We start from the raw sequence: 18,390 nt of genomic DNA on the forward strand, positions 1-18,390 counted from the left end.
GCCATTGGTCAATCTGAGATGGGACTGCTGGCTCTCGGATGAGGACCCCCCAAAGGGCCCTCTCTGAGTACCTGGGGCCTGGCTATCACCCCGCACCCCGACCAGCCCATCGCCGAAGTCCCTCTCTCCTGGAAACTTTGCTTCTCTTTTTGCCATCTTTGCCTTGTGGGGTGGACCCTCTTCCAGTTCAGTTGTGGAGCTTACAGAATTCCCCAACACACAGTCACTCGCTGTCCAGTGCCAGCCCACAAACAGCCCCCAGAGCCTCAAGCATTGCCAAATGCTGTGTTTATTGGTCTGTTACACTGAAGAGTATAGTTTCTGAGCCAAAAAACATACACACTCTGCTCCTCAAAAAAAAACAAAAAAACAGTCACTAAGGCAGGCACACAATGGCCACGGTGCTTGTGGAGGCCAAGGACTCATGGACAACAAGGGTGGGCAGTGGGGTGGGCTGGCCCCCAAACAGGTCGTGCAGTGCCCGAGGTTGGGGGCGGGGCGGCCTGGGAAGGCTGTGCTGGATGCAGAAGGGCTGCTGGGCCCTTTTTCGTGTTTCTCAAACGCAGGAAGTCTCCAGACCTTAGTGACTGCTGGGCAGGCCCCAGCCCCTGTGGCAGAGTAGCCGGCCTCCTGGCCCCAGAGCAAGGCCTCGCCCACACGTGTTGGACGGTGGGGACAGGGAGGACGAAGCAAGCAGCGTGCCTTGGCCTGGGATCAGGAGCTGAGCCCTTCCTCGCACCCCACATGAGTGAGGTTCTAACAAGGGGGTTTCTAGGTCCCTAGGCCTCTTGACACCCTCAGAAGCATGTGGAAAACTTGCTTCTCACCAGGGACAAACAAGGGAGATCCAGGCATAACCGCCCTGCCTCAGGTAGTTAGCAGATGCCTGGGATGGGCGATGGGCTGTCCCCAAGCTCCAGGGCCACCTTTGACAAGGCTGTGACAACACTGCCTCCCTAAGGAATCAACCCGGGATTCCTCTTCAGAGGAAGTGCTCCCACCACATTCCAGATCCTCTGGCTGTCAAAGCATCATTTATGCAGTTTTCAGGGATGCATCTAATGCATAAAGCAAGAGCAGGGTGGCAAGAGTGAGACTCCAGATACACGTGGGTGTACTGCATGGGCTGGGGGACTGCGGGGGGTCTCCTCAGGTGGCCAAAGGCAGTGGCGTGCTGCTGAGATGGGCTCCTCCACCCAGGGCCCAACTTCTGACCACCCACAGTCTCAGAGGAGGGCCCAGAAGCGGCCCAGGTTTCCTGTGACCAGGACACATACCCCACCTGGCAGCTGTGGGGTTGGTGTGCCCACATTCACAGGGCCTGCAAAGGGACTCTCAGAAGAAACAGAGCACAGAGGTCCCCTGTCCCACATGACCCTTGCCGGACGGGACCCAGGCAACTACAGCCTGGTAACTTCTGCAGGCCTCAGGAGAGGCTGTGGGGAGTTCAGGCTGAGGCTGCACGTGGCAGTGGGCTATTCTCAGGTTTTGGAGAGGGGAGCAGAGTCGGTGTTCCCCAAGGCAGCTGCTCCCTGAGGCCGACGCTTCCCATCCCGGCCCTGACCTGAGGGCACCCTGGCCCCTGACTCGCCAGCACTGCCCAGAGTCGGATCCCAGGCTCACAAGCACTTTGTTAGGAACAGTGGGGCAGGGAGGGGGGGGCTGGAGGTTGGGGCCGTCTCTGCCTCACCACCCCCGCCCCTCTCCCTGCAGGGGCCCAGGGACCGGGAGCCCAGGCTCTGGCTGGCTGCTGCCTCCTGGCCACAGCCCTCACTTGTTCTCAATGAGCATCTGCACCTTGTGGACGAGGTCCCGGGCAATCCGCAGGATCTCCTGGGCATCGTGACACTCAGCCCGTTCTGGGGGGACAGGGAGAACTGTGGGGGTGCTGGAGCGAGGGCAGTCGCCTTAGAGGAGCCCGGATCGCCCACCCTGCTCTGTTGCTACCTGCTGGACTCCTGACACCCGCTTAAAGGAAGGGACCCGGTATGTCTGAGCCCCTCCCACCCTCCCCAGGACAGAAGTGGAGGCCCCTGCAGCCCTGCCAGGCGCAGCTCCTACCGTTGAAGAACTTGATGACGTCGGTGAAGTCCATGTTGTTGTCGCGGACGATGTCACGGTAGGCCTCCACCAGGGCCAGGGCGATGAACAGCACGAAGTGCTCCGACGAGATGTGCCGGGCGGCCCAGATCACCTCCCACACAGCAAACACGTCCTCATACAGCAGCTCTGGGGACAGCGAGGGCCAAGGCTGAGCCTGGCCACCCGTGGGTCCCCAATAGCGCCACATATGGAGGGAGAGCTTTGGCCCCAGGGCCAAAGTCTTGGGGTCTCCCTACTATACACAGCCCAGTTCCGTGCCCCTGGGCAAGGCCCTGTCCTTCCTGGTAACCCCTGCACACGAGGCTCCTGCAGACCCCACACCACATTCTCTCCAGCTAGAACGGCTCTGCTTTTACAGACCTTCGTGCTCAGGAGATTTGGTTTGAAAACAGTTCCGAAAACCATTGCCTGAGGGTGATTTTTCCACCCGGGCTGCACTTTGGATGCACCCAAGGAGCCTTTAAAATCTCCACACCCAGGTAGCCACACTGGTGGGGCTCAAGGCACTGTTGTTTCTAAAAAGCTCCCCAAGTGGTTCCAAGTGCAATTAGGGTTGAGAACCAGACTCTGGGGACGAGGGATCTCCCAGTGCCCCTGCTCCCAGGCGCACCATCCAATCCGTCACTCACCTCTCTTAAAATCCAGTAGGAACCAGCGGTAACAGAAGTAGAAGTGGGTGTAGTCTCCATTCTGATGCATCAGTTCGAACAGCTCTGAGTCCAGGATCTTGTGTGAGTGGAGAAAGGGAGCCGCACTGAACCCAGGCTGCCTCTCCTGGCCGCCCCCAGCTCCCCGGCCGTGCTGCGTCTCACGCCTGGCAGCTGCGCTCTAGCCCTCTCCCATCTCCTGGAGGCTGCATTCTGCTGCCCTACCTGCTGTCTCTCTGGGTTGTACTCTTTTTGGAGTTACACCATTTTCTGGGTGTTTGACTGCATCCTAGAGGGCACAGCTCACCAGAACTTTCATGAGCACGGGCATTCACCTACTGATGTGCCTCCTCAATTTATAATATTGAAAACAACATGTTTTTCAGAAACAAACTCATAGATACAGAGAACAAAGTGATGGCTGCCAGATGGGATGGAGGTTAGGGGGCTGGGTGAAGAAGGTGAAGGGATTAAGAAGTCCTAATGGGCAGTCATGCAGTGTAAGGTACAGCAGAGCGAATACCGTAGTAACAGTATACAAGCCCGGTGGTGCTAGACTGATGAGGGATCACCTCATAAGTCACGGAAGGGTCTGACCACTATGCTGTACACCTGAAACTAATATGTCAACTGTAATTGGAAAAAGAAAACAATGTGTTTTTAAAATGAAAGAAATTAAGCTTATTCATAAAGGACAATTTGGGAATGCTCCCTGGCCTCCCTGTGGATGATGGACAAGCCCAATGGTGCCTGGTCACGTGCCCCTGGACAGCTACAGACCTCACCTGGATGAGGGAGCGCATGTTAGCAAAGTGGGTGTCCATGGCGCCCCCATTGGGGAAGTTCTGGCTCATCCTCTTCATGAGGTGGCTGAAACAGCTGTAGGCCAGCTGATCTGAGGGGAGACGGGAGTGAGGCCACAGGGTAGGAGACCCCAGCACTTCACAGGGGGTGTCCTGTGGCCCAGAGGACAGAGGTGGCTCACATCCCACCCTTCTAGACCTAATGGTCTTCTTTTCCTTTTTCCCAGCTTACGTCAGTTCAACCCTGATACCACTGTGGGGACACCTACCCCTCCCCAGCCCCATTCCTCACCATTGTCAAGGACGACCAGGAGAGGTGCCAGTAGGTCACACATGCCCTGCACATAGCCCACATCCAGGTGCTCCCACACGTAGCTGAAATGCCAGAGACAGAGTCACTGTGGATGTGTGCCGCCCTCCCCGCCCCTCAGGGATCCCTGGGGAGACGGCCCCTGGAATAGCCTGCTACCCAGAAGTCAGCCTTCTGGTAACCCTAAAGCATTGGGAGTTCAATGGTAAACAACCCACAGGCTCTGTCCTCAAGACACTCGGGTTCTCTGGGGAAGAGACAATGCTGGGGCAGGGGCAGCCCTGGGGTGAGGGAACCCAGATAAGGCTTCCAGAAGGATGGCTGAAGCTGAGATCTGAAAGGCCTCTAAGAATGAAGAGGGATGGGGCAGGGGGCACTGCAGGGGAGAAGTGTTCCAGACAGAGGGAGCCAAGCGTGATCCGGGTGCGAGGGGGGGAGCAGGGTGCCCGTGGGCCTAGCCTTTCAGAGCAGGGTCCCTGCCTCCCGCCCTGCGCCCTGCCCTGTCACGGCACCTGCACATGATGTCTCTGAGCCTCTCGAGGTTGGGGGGTGAGAAGTACCAGTAGTTGCGGTCACATCGCTGTACATCTTTGTCGATGCGGTGCAGGTTTAAGGCCACAGTGTCCAGGAGTTCTATCTGAAAGAGTGGAGAGCCCTCCGGGGTGAGCTGAGGCCACAGGTGACGCCCACATAAAGCAACGCAGCAAAGATAAGGAGCCAAGGGCCTCAGTGAACTGAATCTTCTGAGGATGCAGAGAGACAGGCCCAGGGCCCCTCCAGGACAGTCAGGGCACCCCCACCTTCCACCCGCCAGCCTGCCCCCAGGCCTGGGGATGGCAGGAAGGCTCTGGGGCCAGCTGAGAACAATGTCTGGGTAACGTCCACATACTGTGTAGGCAGCAGCGCACACAGCCGCAAGCTCCTCCCCTGCCTCCAGCTCGCTGGCCTGCGGGGCCTTCTCCTGGCTGGGATCTTGGGGTTCGGAGAAAGCGTGGACTGCAGGTACCGGCCTGTCAGAGCTTTCCTCCCCAACGCCATCCTCCTCCTCGAAGCCCATGCTCGGCCCTTCATCTATGCTCGACTGGATGCCCGACGCCATGGAGTAATTGCGAGAGGAAGGCAGTCCCGAGTCTGGAGAGTCAAACTCCACCGACTGCTGCTGTTCCACCATGGCGGTGCCCGGAGGCTCTGCTCCGGGTTCCTGCTCAGGCTTGGGTCTGGAATCTTCAGGGCCCGGAGGCTTTGGGGGCTCCAGGTCATCCACCGAGATAAACACCTAGTGGGGGTGAACAGATGCTGGGGCTCACACCTGCATTCCAGCACCTTCCCTCAGCTCGCCACTGTCTCTTTCCTGGGGTCAGGATGAGAGGGACGGAGAGAATTCTCTTCACACCCCCTACTCCCACCACATGGCCTCCAACACTGCCTCCCCTGAGCACCGAGCCTCCCCTTCTGACCCAGGCAACCACGTGCAGAGAAATCAGGCTCCGAGCAAACACCAAAATACCATCTTCAGCCCTATCCAGTCCCTGCCTCCGGCTTCTCCCTGGGGCAGGAGGAAAAGTGTGAAGCACTCCAGGCTTCCTGTGGCTGCTACAGGGAAGAAGGGGAACTGGAGGCCTGGACAGTCACTGTCCCTCGATGGCCAGTGTGAGCTGTGTCACTGTACAAATAGCTGAAGTCCTGAGGCGGCCTCAGGTCAGAAGAGCGTCCTTAGTGTCCTGGTGTAGCTGCTGGGACAGCCTGGAGGACAGCAGGCTGGAGGCCGTCAGAAAAACAAGTTCTTCCTTATTGTCAGTACTGAATGTTCAGCAGAACAAGGTAAGGCAGGAGACTTCTCTAGCAAGTACCTAACCAGTTATATTAGCTTCAGACGAGCTGAGGAAAAGTAAGTAAAAGGAAACACATTCTGCTGATTGGAAACAGTCTACCACCATGGACAAGTCACAGGGAAAAGAAGAGAGACACACACACTGTTTTGTTTTTCTATTTGGACTACGTAGGTAAAGGGATGCTAAAAGGAGTTTTCACGTAGGGCAAGAAGCATGAACGAAGTGGTGCTGGGTTACAGTATCTGGTAAGGCTGGGATGCAGGCAATCCAGAGCCTCAGAACTGTGCCAGCAAGGAAGGCTACTGCTGCCCGTAAGCTAAGCGGCTGGGGCACCGGTCTAGACACAGGATTTTGCAAAACCCAAGCCAGAGAGAAAGAGAATAGGGACGAATATGTTCATGGAAGGAGAGTGTGCCTGGTAGTTATATCCCTTTAAGTCTTGCTCCAGCTTGAGCTTTTTGTCAATGTGAGTAAGAATTTAGTAAAGAGAATACACATTATCTAAAGAGGCACTTTTAAAGAAAAAAATATGAAAGTTAGAAAAAGAGTGTCCTTAAAACTGAGACTTCTTATCACTTCTGGTTGGGCCCAGCGGCCACAGCCTGGGACTTGTTCCCAGATGGGCAGGGGTAATGCCACCAGAAGTAGGCAGGCTCTGAACGGGCTTTGCACAGTCGCTTCTGTAAGACGATGAGGACCATGGTGGAGACCCTGCCAGTAGAGACCGATGGGACCACTCTAAGTTCTCTGCTGGTCTCTGGCCAACAGCTCAGTGAAGCCTCTACCATCGAGGGTAGTAGAGCGGCGAGGGGGCACTGAGGCTCAGAGCGGGGAAGACAAGTCACTCATCTCATTAGCAGGGACCTGGGACGAGAACCCAGGGCTGCCTCTTCCTGGCCTTCAGCTCTCTCTGCAGGAGGGAGGGCTTCCCTAAATGCCCAGAAATTCATCTCGCCCTCCTAGTCCGTTAAAACAGAACACAGTGTGCTATCTCGCTGTATTCCTGCAAAACCGAGAAGTGGGCCGTAAAGGGGACAGTTGTCCCATTTTTCAGTGGAAGAAAACAAGATACAGACACATTAAGCCGTCCTCCCAGGGCTCCACCGCCAGTGAGTACTAGGGGTCGGGCTGATGCTCAGGGTCCTGCGTGTGACACTCGGGTGGCCCCCGGCCCCCCCCCAGGGCCCGTCTGGCTCACGTCGTTGCTGATGGTGGAATCCCGGTGGATGAGGCGCTGTACGTGGCTGTCGATGCTGCTGCCCGAGGAGAAGTTGGTGAGTGTGGTGGGGTGAGCCTCCCGCTCCCGCTGCCTCACCACCAACTCGCAGGCCTTCCACTCCGTCAACACCTGCTGGTACCTCGCTGCCACCACGGCGTCCACCTGTACTCAGACCACACCGTGACCATGGGGAGGGGTGCACCAAGCCCTCCTCTGTAGGGGCTGGGACAGCTGGAGACTGGGCTTGGGCAGAGGGGTGAGGACAGGGGTGCCGTTTGGCTACCACGTTCCTCTGCCATGTTTCTTTCTGGCTGGGAAGGGCCCTCCCTGGGGCCTGTTGGCCTGGCTCCCCATCTCCCTGTCCCCATAGGAAAGGGCTCCCCTTACTTGCTCCATCTCCTTCTTGCTCATGCCAAACTTGTAGTGGCCGAGCAGAAAGGGCCAGACGTCCTTGCGGATCTCATGCTCCACGCCTCCGTAGTAAACTTGCCTCAGCAGCTCCAGCTCCTTGTAGTTCTGAGGGACCCAGGCAGTGAAGACTGTGCAGCCCCTACAGTCACTGTGGCCCCACTGGGTGGCCCCAGCCCATGAGGAGCTGGGGCTGGGGACAGTGATTCAGTCACTCTGCTGAAGCCCCACCAAACCCTGCTGTGGGGTCGGTCACATCCTCCCCGCCCCAGGTCAGAGCTGGATGAGATCTACTTCAACACCCCCCTCCTTCCAAGGCAGAAAGAGAGCCCAGAAAGATGCAGAGATTTGCCCAATATTGCGGAGTAATGTGCAAGCAGAACAGACTCCCCATCTAGTTCGCTTCCCATGGAAACCCACAGCCCCAGCCATGAGATTCTACCAGGACCTGGGCCATTCCAAGGACCTCAGTCCTGGCCTGTCAATCCCACCACCTACTGAGTTTTACCTGAATGCCCATTTGGTCCGTGGAAGCTGGTCCCAGAGCAGACTACTCTGCATGCACTGCTGCCCCCCGCCCCGGCCTCTGGCCCCGCCCCTGGCCCCGGCACCCCAGAGTGTATACCTTTTTGTCCTTCTGATACTTGCTCCACACGTCCTTGGTGAGGCCCCCGGAGGCTCCTGGGGGCTGGGCGGGCGGGATGATGTTGTGATGCACCAGTGCTGACAGGTGGGTCCGCACCGTGGACAGGTGGCGGCAGTACGCCAGCCCTGGGGGGAGGACGGGGCACCAGGAGGCCATGACCACAGTGCCTCCCCTGCCCTCACCACCCCCCATGGCCCCACCTCACCCCACACTCACAGCCGTAGAAGGCCCGGGACACGATCTGCCTCCTCATGCTTTCACACAGTAGCCGGAGGGGCAACCTGTGGAATCGACCTGACTCAGAGGGCTATGGGCTCCTCGGGTGGGAGGAGAGTGAGGAGGGACATTCTGGGGGGTGTGGAGTTTGGGGGGCAGCTACAGCACTCAGGGTGGTGCAGGGAACAGGATTCACAGCCTGGCAGCACGTCACTGGGCTCCCCGTTGCTGTCAGCCACCCTGGGTAGAGTTGCTAGGGACCCAGCCTGACCTCCAACCACCCAGGGAACCTTGGGCAAGTAACTTCACGTTAGCGAAGTTTGGCTTCCTTGAGTGAAAAATGGAGAGAACCATCTCAGGGTCATCAGGAGTTAACAGGTAACAAATGAAGTAATAGGTAAAAGCGAGCAGTGGTAAAAGCATCAAGTGCTGGGACATGATCCTTACACAAACACCATTCCCACGCTGTTCCAAGCACATGGCAGATGCCCAGATACCTGTTGTGTGTTCCCAGACATAAAGCCCGACAGGAAATCTATGTCCACACTAGGAAGGGGAGCTCACAAGTATTGAGCACCTACTGCATAGTTCTGGGTACTCACATGGGTTATATACTTCATTCAGTCCTCACAAGAATCTTAGGAAGCAGGTGTTATGATCCCCATTTTACAGATGAGGAAACTGAGACTCAGGAATGTAGAGGCCTATAGAGACTCAGTAACTTGCCAAAGTCACATGGGTAGTAGAAGTGAAATTTGAACCCAGGTCTGTCCAACTTGAGGCCACTCTGTCAGGCGAGTGACACACGGCAGACTGACACATGCACACGGAAGGACAGACACCCTCACAGGGAGCTGATTTCCTGGACCCTGCTCACTCACCGGTCAGGGACACAGCTGCAGTGGCTGGGAGCTGCATATGGGGAGCTGCTGGTGGAGCAGGAGAGGCAGGAGGTGCCCTGGCTGCACAGGGGCTCCAGGTGCCAGGCTGGCAGGCTGGGCCCGAAGCCCTGCATCTCAATCATGTCTCCAGTATCTGAGGGCAGGAAGGGGGCCATGGTCAGGGCCTGGCAGGCTTTCTCCCCCAGGCAGCCTGCAGTGTGCCCACCTCTGTACCCAGAGCTGCAGCAAGAAGTCACCCGTTTGTGAACCACAGTGGTGGTGCCTGCCTGGTTCAGAGCCCTGAGATGACAACGGTGGAGGGGGCGGTGCCTGACACTTCCCAGCCTCGCACTAAAATACTTTGACTAAGTCATGGTTAAATGTGCCTTTTCTCTCTATCTTGCTATTAGCAATAGAATAAACACTTGCTTTTCTGGAGGAAGGAGAAAGAAACAGAAGGAACAACAAAAGCCTGAGCTCCCTATAATGCCACCAGCTAGCTTGGCCTTCGAGGTTTCGGCCTGATCCTCCTGGGTAAATGCTGAGATGCAGGGAAGGAGCCTGGACTTGGAATGCCGCAAACTTCAACCCTTCCTATGCGAGGAGTCTCCCCTGATCAAAGCTCCTGAAGACCACTGAGGTTTCTAGACCTGATGGCCAGTGGCTCCTGCCACCGCTCCCTGCCCAGGCCAGGTGACCCTGCTGCCAGCTCCTGTGGGTCCTTCCTGAGTTCTCCATCCTTGCCTAGACTGGCATCACTCAGCACAGTGGCCTCTTACAAACAGACAGGTGAGCTGGTGGGAAGGGCATTCCCAGGGCTGCCAGGCCACCGCAGGGATGTGGGTGGTGGCTGTGCACACAGTTCCACCATCCAGAAGAATGTCCCCAGGTGCTGCCTCAGAAGACAGCTCCTTGGACACGTCTACACCACCAGCAGATGGAGCCTTCTCAGCCAGCCCAGATGGTCTGAATCAGAACTCAAGACTCCTGAGAGCTTCTAGGGCCCAAGTGGGGCAAGGCAGTGCTCATAGGGGACTCTGGCAGGTCCAGTGAGCCACAAAGATGAAGCAAAGTGAGGGCAGGAAGTGAAAGGACTAGGAGATGATGCCAGGAGGAGGGAAAGAGCAGAGAAGAGTGAAGAACAGGGAAAGAGAGCGCTATATGTGTGTGATGAAGACTTCTTTCAATCAGTATTTCTTTCTGCGAATGGTGGCTTGAGCCCTGGCCTGCTGAGTCTGGAGCAGACCTAGGCCTGGTTTCTGTGGGAGCCAGACTCCCACTGGGTGTGCCTTGGGGGGGAAGGGCTGAGCTGAGCCCCCTCCAGTCCCCTCAGGAGCTGCCATGTCTCGGCCCTGGGGCTGTCTTCCCAGGCCCACGGCTGGGATTTTTTTAGAGATCTGGCCCTTCAGCTCCACCAGGAGGCAAATTAAGGGAACATTCTTGGTGTGGAGGGGCTGCGGCTCTGGGAGTAAGGGATTGCAAGCCATGCCCAAGACTGGGAAGAAGAAGGGGGGACAAATGCAGGTGGGATGGGGCAGGTGAGCCCAGCTCATGGCCCTGCAGCAGGCAGAATGCCAGTCATGGGAGGAGCCAGGGCAGGAGCAAGCCCAGCCAGGCAGGCAGCAGGCAGCAGGCGGGGGTGGGGTGGGGTGGTTGGGGGCTTTGGGGGGGGGCAACAGGTGCAGAGGGCAAAAGGTGGGCACAAAGGGACACGAGCTCATGCCCAGAAAGCAGGGCTCAGCCAAGGCAGGTCTCCTGGGTCAATGCTCTTCACCTTAATTCTCCAGGAAGGAGCTGAACCAGCCAGCATTGAACACTGCATTTCTGAATTAACCCAGTGCAGACAGCTGGAGCTCTGGAGTGACTGGGCAAGGGGCAGCAGGCTGGATGGGGGCTCTGCTGGGCCAGCTTTGACTCTCTCTCCTCTGGGCTTGAGGAAAGTCTGAAGCAAAACAATCAGGGTGCTTGAACCCCACAGCCCCTAAGATTCCGAGTGAAAGGTGCCTGGCCTGGAGCAGAATTAGAGTGAACAGCATCTCTGCTCTGTGGGGAGGAAGCAGGAAGAGAGGGAGGGGAGGGCAAGGAGAGTCTGGACACCCGCCACTTGAGTCACATGCACAAGTCAAGCATGTTGCAGGCCTGAAAAGCAATGGCTAGCAGTGTTGTCATTATGGACTGGAGTGGAGGGGGAAGCTGCCATCCCATCTCCGCAACCACCTGCCGATTCTGCCTCATGGCTCCTCCCCTTTCCCAAGGAGTGGAATCCCAGGGACTGCGTACGGGCACACTGGGTGGGTCTGGCCCCCGAGTTCCCCCAAGAAGATGCCCAGACAAGCCCTGGGTCTCCGGACCTGGTAGGCCGGGAGGTTTCTCTGACCCTGGAGGCCTCAGCATGAAGACTCGTCAGGGATGTGCTTCCTATCACCAAGTCTGTCAAGACAGGGGCTCTTCTGGGACTCAGCCCCCTGCCCGGCCTCCAGCCTGACTACCCTGGAGTGGGGTTAGAACGGTCAGCCCTGGCCTCCTTACTCAGCCTTTCCACACTGCTTAGTCAGTTAACCTGAAAATAAGCATCAGCCCCAAGCTCACTAGGAACCAGGTGGCAGGCTGTGTGCCGGCAATGAACCTCAGAAGTGAGGCCCCCCTGCGTTCCTACCCGGGCTGGCCTGTAGCTCCTACTGGAATGGCTGGGAGGGCGGGTGGACACGAAGGCAGGTATGTGGTGGGTTCTGTGGCGGCAGCTGGCAGGGATGTGCTGAGGGTGTGCCAGGTGTGTGTTCTAGGCCACAGACTTGGTTGCCCAGGGATGGGGAGACTCGTTACTGGCTTGGTGACTGGGCTAAGGAACTGGGCTCTTTGGCAGAACTTTGTGGAAGCATAATGGGACTGTCCCATATTCTTAGACACCCTCTGTAGGGTAAAGAAAGGGGAGAAGAAATTGATTCTGTGGCATGTGATTGAATGGGGATGGGGAAGTTCCCCTAAACGCTGAGAAAGCCGGCCCTCACCCCTTCCTCTGAGCACCCCAGCCTCGCCCCCCAGGTCCCCTGGCTAATCGCTCTCCAGAGTGGGACTCCCCCTCCACCAGCCTAGCTCTGTGCTAAGACGGGTAATGGACAGAGTGGCTATGGGCACTGTCCTGTGTTTACAATGAAGGGACCTCTGCTACCATGTGCTCTGAAGCCCATGAGAGGGCGGATCGCACCTGACATATCCCTGGCACATATTTCTAGATTTCACGCTAGAAATTTCAAGGGCCAGGCAGTGCCTGCTGGAGCACCCAGGTCTGCTGGGTAAACGGAGCCCTGGGTCTCCTTCCATGGTGGCCTCAACCTCTCACCTGACCACAGGTGAGTGCTGTCTACATAAGCTGTCCAGCCCCTAGCCCTGCCCAGGAGGGGCCTGGTTCTACCATCCTGTTTCCCCTGAGCCTGGAGTCAGAGGAACATGGCCCAGAAGCTGGTCTGCCCAGCCAGCAGGGGAGAAAGAAAGCAACACTCTTGGGGTTGCCCAAATGAAAACCACCCTGGGTGCAAGTCCCGGAATGCCAACACTGCCATGCGAGCCCCTGCAATGGGTGGCAGGGGGGCCCAGGGGGGGCGGGGGGGTGAGGGTCAGTGGGGGGGAGGGATAAAAACCTTTCATCGGATTGGGAGCTGTGAGGTTCCGCGAGCAGATCATTGACAGCATCGCATGGAGTTTATCCTCCTCTTCCTCATCATCGTCCACCGAGGCCGCCCGGCTGGCCGCTAGGTGGTGGTAGTTAATAGTGACTGCTCAAAGAGAACGGCGAGAGAGGCGGAGTGTGAGGACCCTAGGCCCGGGCGGGAGGGACCCGACTCCGTCCTCATGGGGAGCAGAGTGGAGTCTGGGTCACCTGGAGCCTGCAGGGCACGGAAGAGGGGAAGGGGGACCTGAGAGTCTTTTGATGATTTCCTGGGGAGAGTAGGGAAGAAAGTTGGGGGGGGGCGGGGAACGGCGGCAGCTACAGAGCTCCACTCATTGGAGGAGGCCCTCTCTAGGAAGAACAGAAAGAGAGAACTGATGGGGGGAGCCAGGGTAGTGAAAGGCGGGAACCAGCTGGGACATGCCGGCAGCTCAGGAGCCCCCAGGCCTGGGCACAACTGCTGGCGGGTGGGGTCGGATCCTACTCCAGCTTGCGTCATGGTCAGGCTGGGCCAAATCTTGAAGATGACCCCAAATTCCCCTCTTCAGACTATAAATCCAACCTCCTCCTCCCAGGGTTTCTCAGAGTTGCTCTCTAGGAGGCTGAGTCACCTCACTGGGTTTCAGCTCCTTGGTGCCCTGGCTTGCCCTCCGGGGAAGTAGTCCTTGAAGTAAAGTGACCAGAAATGGGAAATGCCAAGGATTGAAGACAGCAAGTGCAGACTAAATAATCGAAGCCGAGCAACATCCCGAGACTACATCCAGGTTTGCAAACGTTCTGGCAGAAGGTGTGTCTCCTAGTCAGGCACCTCAGGGAGGGAAGCAGGATCCCCACATCTTGTGCCCGCTGAGCCTGCTGGGACTACTGGGACTGTGGCTATGTGTTTGCAGTCTGGGTAATATGTCTGCTAACACAGAGACAACTTGTTGACGATTTATTGGCATAGGTTAGGAAATTTAGGGAGCAGGTGGTCTGTCTGGCAATAAATGCTCTGGGCTGGCAAATTCCCTGCCCTTCTCCCTCAGATCAGCAAGTGTCGCCCAGAGAAACCCGTGGGGAGCAGAGCACTCTGATTGCTAAGGGAACTCTGGTGTTGGTAGATTCCTATAGACAGGCTCCCTTGGGCCCACCTAGGAGGGGCTGGACCCACGAGGGCCAGGCCACCTGTCAGCCCCTCACCAGCTGGAAGTCTCATCCTCTTCAGATGCAGCCCCTACTCCAGTTACAGCTCCTCTCATCAGTAGCTGGTTTGAGGAGGGTTCTGGCTCTAGCAGAGTCAGTGAACAATTTGTGCCATCCAAAAAGAAACACCGATCCTGCACCCAGGCTGCCTGCACCTGTGGACGTCAGGCAGCGGGCCGAGGAGAAATGGAGAGCTCTCCACCTTCTATTTCTAGTCTTGCCACATTTTTTCCTCCTGGGGCAGGGCATGAAAGCATGACTAAGAGAATATTTTGCAGAGACGCCTGAATCTGTTAAGCCAAGAGTCTTGGGGTGACGAGGTAGGGGGCAAACAGCAGGCAGAAGAGAGGTTATTTCTCAGGGGGATGGTTTGCAGGGAAAAGGTCCAGCGAGAGGCTAAGTACTGAACCACTGCTCTTAACTGGCCTGGTTAGCTGGCTTTGCCTGCTGTCCCCTGGGTGGTGAAGTGCCCCCCCACCGCCCTCAGCATCTTCCTGTCCTCCATGGGAGAAGTGTGGGGCACTCACTGTGCTCGTGCCTGTGGCCGGGGTAAATGATCCGGAACACGTAGTCTGTGGCCCGCCCTGCGCCCACCTCCTCCACGTCCGCAGACCGCATGCTGCTGCGTTTCCGTAGCTTGGGGAACACCTTCCCCTAGGGAGGGAGAGGTGGGTGGTCAGCCTTTCCAGGGCTGAGTCCCACCCGTGGCTGCTCCTAAGAACTCCATGTGGGGAAGGAAGGCAGGTGGGCAGAGAACCCACCTCACACATCCCTCCACCCAGAGCCATCCAAGCCCTGAGGTACCTTCCCCTGCTGGGTCCAGAGCGGGGGCTCTAGCTGTCCTCGAGGCAGAAGCCCGTTCTCCAGGCAGGACAGAAAGGACAGCAGGTGTCCTCCCTGCGGGAAGTGCAGCGGTGGCCTCTGGATGCCATCCTGGCTCACCAGCACGAGTGTGCCACCGTTCTCTGGGGGATGACCATGGGTGAGAGAGGCTGGATCTCCCTGAGACCTCCCAGTCATCACTGCTGCCCCGTCGGCCAGGCCCCCAGGCCGGGTAGGACAGGGGGGCTGGAGTGTGGGGCTGATGAAAGGAGGACCAGACATCGGACGCGCCATGCCCAGTGCATGGCTGGGAGGCAGCAGTCTCTCCCCTCACCCCTGTGCCCAGGGCCAGGGAGGCTCACTTTGCTGGTGGCAGTGGATGCAGACGATCTGACTGAAGGGCACCACCAGGGCATAGTCCCAGTAAACGCTGAAAAGAAACCAGATTGGTGTCATTGTGTCCCAAGACCAGCCATCCTGTCTTTCTCATCTCGTGGCCCCAACACCTGTGAAACTACCCTGAAGACCGGATGACCATAGCCAAGAAGTGACCTCAGCCAGCCAAGTCCCTCGGGGCCCCGTGCTGCCCTCAGGGCACACAGCCTGGCAGTCTCAGCTGCCTAGAGCTTGGCTCAGGCAAACCTCTCCGTGCCCAGGCCTGGCTGAATCTTAGAGAGCTTGGCAATCTCTCCAGGCAGCAGCTCTGCAATTCTTGGCATCGAATGAGGGGTGAGGCCTGCCTCCTGGAGCAGGCTGCGTCTCTCCACCCCCCTGCCTGGGGGCAAGCCCTCACTTCCTTCCCTGGCTCCTGGGAGTGAGTCCCAAAGCCCCCACCTCTTTTCCAGCTCGGAGTCCCCCAGAGTCCCATTCATGAGCTGGTTGGGTGTCCACTTCAGAGTGAGGTTCTCTGCAGACTGGTGCAGGGAGAGGTAGCCAGGGACAGCCTCCATGTCCTCCTTCTACCGGGAGGAGACACACCAGGATAGAGATGATGAGGGGCTGAGCGGCTCCAGGGATGGCCTGTGGAAACCCAGCTCCAGGGGGGAGTGGGGGCGGCCAACCTAATCCAGTCAGGAGGTCCTGGAATGGGGGCTGGGTGGAAGCAGGGGGAAACACGAACCACACCCAGATGGGGGCATCTCCTCTTCCTGGCTGGCCAGGTGCCACTGGCTCTGCCCTGTCAACCTCCTGGATGCCAGGTGTGTCCTGGGCGGGCCATACCCAAGCTGGGAGTTCACCCTGCCTGCTGGCTGCCATTCCTAGCCTTGGATAACCTGGTTCTCAGCTAGCCAGAGCAGATGCCATTGCTGGCTCCTGCCAGCTCAAGGCTGGGCGTGAGGAGTATGAAACAGTGAAGTGGGGGTGGGGCCCTTCTCCCCTTTTCTCTGGTCAAGCCCCTTAGGAAAGGGACAAATGCAGCTGGAAGCTTGTGGTCCTGGGGTCCCTGGAGGAGGGAGATGCGGAACGGGCACTCGACTTCCCTACCGGCTGCACCAGCACATTGTTTTTGCCATAGAGCAGCCGCGTCCTCGAGTTCTGGTGCAGGGATTCCACATACTCCCGGGCGCAGGCCGCCAGCCTGTCTCCTGATGTGCTGCCACTGGAGTGCTGCTTCCGGATCTGCACAGGAAAGCCCAGCTCAGCCCCAGCCCTGGGAAGTCAATCTGGAAGGCTGAGAACCCTCAGCTTCCTTCCGTGGCTTCCTTCCATGCAGACTCTCTAGCTGACCCCGGGGGCCCTTGCTGCCCCTGGTTTGCTCTCTGCCACCCTCTGCTCTCTAGCCACAGACCAGTGGGGTGCTCCTGGCATTTATGTAAGTGCCAGTGTGGGAAAAGGCTTTTCGAAGGTGGCCACCACCTTGGGGCATGTCCAAGGCCCAGCCTGTGTCTGCAAGGAGCGTGGAGGCTGGCTGCCCCTCCCTAATGGCCCGTGGGCACCAGCTGGATGAGCACAGGGATGAGGAGAGGGACACCTACTCCTAGGGCAGGGCGCTTTGCAGGGGAGTCCTGGCGATTAGGGGGACCCCGGATACGGTGCCTCTGGACCAGCTCATCAGCAGAGGGGTCAGTCCAGTAGTGATCAGCTGTCTTGAGCTTGGTGTACTCCAAGGCACAGGGTCCCACTGTGGAGACAGGGACGGCCAGCTCAGAGGGTGCCCCCTCAGCACCTGCCCTCAGCCCCCCCTGGCCCAGCATAGGCCTCTCTGCTCTCATGCTCACCTAGAAGAGAGGCCAAGATGGGGCCAAACACGGGGTCTGCCAGTAACGCCTCCTTCTCGTAGTACTTGCTGCCAGGGGGAGAGACAGAAGTGGGACTGCTAGGGCTCCCAGACTCATTCCAGGGCAGTCAAGCTCACCAAGTAGGGACGTCCCCACAAAGACCAAAGTCATGTCAGTCACCAAGAAGAAATAACCCACAAGGACTGAGCTTTGTGGGGTGCCTGATATGGTCTATACTTTCAGGGTGCTATGGGGAGATGGGTTATGCCTCCAGAGTGTTGTGGACAGCCAAGCATGCTGAGGGGTGGGGCTGCAGGAGGTGGGTCCCAGGGAGGGGCACTCACCTGCAGTTCTCTACCAGGTACTGCACGACCCTATCCAGCACCTTCTCAATAAGTGCTGTGCGTACCCATATGTGTTTCAAGGCCTGTGGGCTGAGGCCTGGGGCCTTCCCACTGGCAGAGCCCTGTCTCCGCAGAGCCTCCTGGTTGCCGGCTGAGGGTTTCCTGCAAAGAGTGGATGGGCTTTAGGAGTGTGACGGGCTGGGGGTAAGCCCCGGACTGGGGGCACTGGGAGTGGAATTTGGTGCCACAAGTCAAGAACCCAGGAGGACTGACCGGGATGGGGTGGGGGGGGCTTAAAGTGGGGGAAAAAGGCCTTGTGCCCACCCTTAGGCAGGTCCTGAGAGGCCCTGCAAGAAATGGGCCCAGGAAGCCAACCTGGGAAGGAGCAAATGCCAAGTGAAAAGAGCAGAAGGGGGTGGTGGGTGGGGCTGGCCCAGGGCTCACCTGCCCTCTACTTGTTGCTGCAGCTCCTGTACCTTGTGGCAAACCTCCCCAGCCACTGGGCACGTCTTCCCCACCTTGGTGAACAGGGCTGCCATCTTGTCACTGCGCAGGAAACCAGCGGCACGGCGCTTCAGCTGATGCAGGAGGCAAGCCTCCACCACACCTGGGCCACAAAGGGAACCAGCACCTGAGCCTGGGCAAGGGGGAGCAGAGACAACACCCCTCTGCCCCATACCTAGGGAGGACAGAGGGCCAAGGGCAGGCCTGACCCATGCTAGGACTATGGGGCGGGGTGCCAGCCTAAGGCAGGCCAGGAAGATACACCGAAATCCCCCTCTGTCTGTCCCTGCCCGGGGTGGACCTGCGGGGGCTTGGACATACCATGCCATGCCGTTCCTCTCCCTCACCTGGTGTGTACATGCCGCCTGTACACCGCATTGCCCCTGGTGCTATGACGACCAAAGCTGCCAGTTGCAGTTGGCATGGGTGGCTCCACCCCCTGCCCTCAAGGGCAATCATGGACAGCATCTGAAGGACTGGGGGTGCAGGCAGCACACAGCCCAGCAGCCCTCCTGGAGTGCGTGGCTGATGTGGTTGCTAAGGAACAAGGCTCTGGAGAAGGAGCTGAAATATTGATGTAGCCATTG

At 58.1% G+C, this 18,390-nt stretch overlaps 1 protein-coding gene across 4 annotated transcripts in view; it reads right to left on the reverse strand.

Moving 5' to 3' along the window:
• Window positions 1–271: 271 nt before the first annotated feature.
• The window catches only part of SGSM2 (small G protein signaling modulator 2), a 33,384-nt gene continuing 15,265 nt past the window's right edge, over window positions 272–18,390 (reverse strand). The window contains exons 3-24 of one of the 4 annotated variants that reach the window (XM_074320898.2): window positions 17,744–17,906; window positions 17,300–17,461; window positions 16,956–17,023; window positions 16,713–16,858; window positions 16,222–16,356; window positions 15,571–15,695; window positions 15,099–15,166; window positions 14,719–14,879; window positions 14,442–14,568; window positions 12,704–12,838; window positions 9,066–9,219; window positions 8,185–8,249; window positions 7,948–8,093; window positions 7,302–7,430; window positions 6,894–7,076; window positions 4,753–5,139; window positions 4,424–4,500; window positions 3,846–3,928; window positions 3,536–3,645; window positions 2,733–2,829; window positions 2,062–2,229; window positions 272–1,859 (exon numbers count right to left, since the gene is read on the reverse strand). In XM_074320898.2, the coding sequence (XP_074176999.1) occupies window positions 1,771–1,859; window positions 2,062–2,229; window positions 2,733–2,829; window positions 3,536–3,645; window positions 3,846–3,928; window positions 4,424–4,500; window positions 4,753–5,139; window positions 6,894–7,076; window positions 7,302–7,430; window positions 7,948–8,093; window positions 8,185–8,249; window positions 9,066–9,219; window positions 12,704–12,838; window positions 14,442–14,568; window positions 14,719–14,879; window positions 15,099–15,166; window positions 15,571–15,695; window positions 16,222–16,356; window positions 16,713–16,858; window positions 16,956–17,023; window positions 17,300–17,461; window positions 17,744–17,906 (2,978 nt within the window). In that variant the 3' untranslated portion in view covers window positions 272–1,770. Of the gene's footprint in view, window positions 1,860–2,061; window positions 2,230–2,732; window positions 2,830–3,535; window positions 3,646–3,845; window positions 3,929–4,375; window positions 4,501–4,752; window positions 5,140–6,893; window positions 7,077–7,301; window positions 7,431–7,947; window positions 8,094–8,184; window positions 8,250–9,065; window positions 9,220–12,703; window positions 12,839–14,441; window positions 14,569–14,718; window positions 14,880–15,098; window positions 15,167–15,570; window positions 15,696–16,221; window positions 16,357–16,712; window positions 16,859–16,955; window positions 17,024–17,299; window positions 17,462–17,743; window positions 17,907–18,390 lie in introns of all 4 variants that reach the window. The other 3 variants (XM_074320897.2, XM_074320899.2, XM_074320900.2) reach the window with 3 other exon arrangements.

The sequence above is a fragment of the Rhinolophus sinicus genome, chromosome 12 (assembly GCF_057876585.1).
Source record: "Rhinolophus sinicus isolate RSI-liver-muscle chromosome 12, RSI-T2T, whole genome shotgun sequence".
NCBI lineage: Eukaryota > Metazoa > Chordata > Mammalia > Chiroptera > Rhinolophidae > Rhinolophus > Rhinolophus sinicus.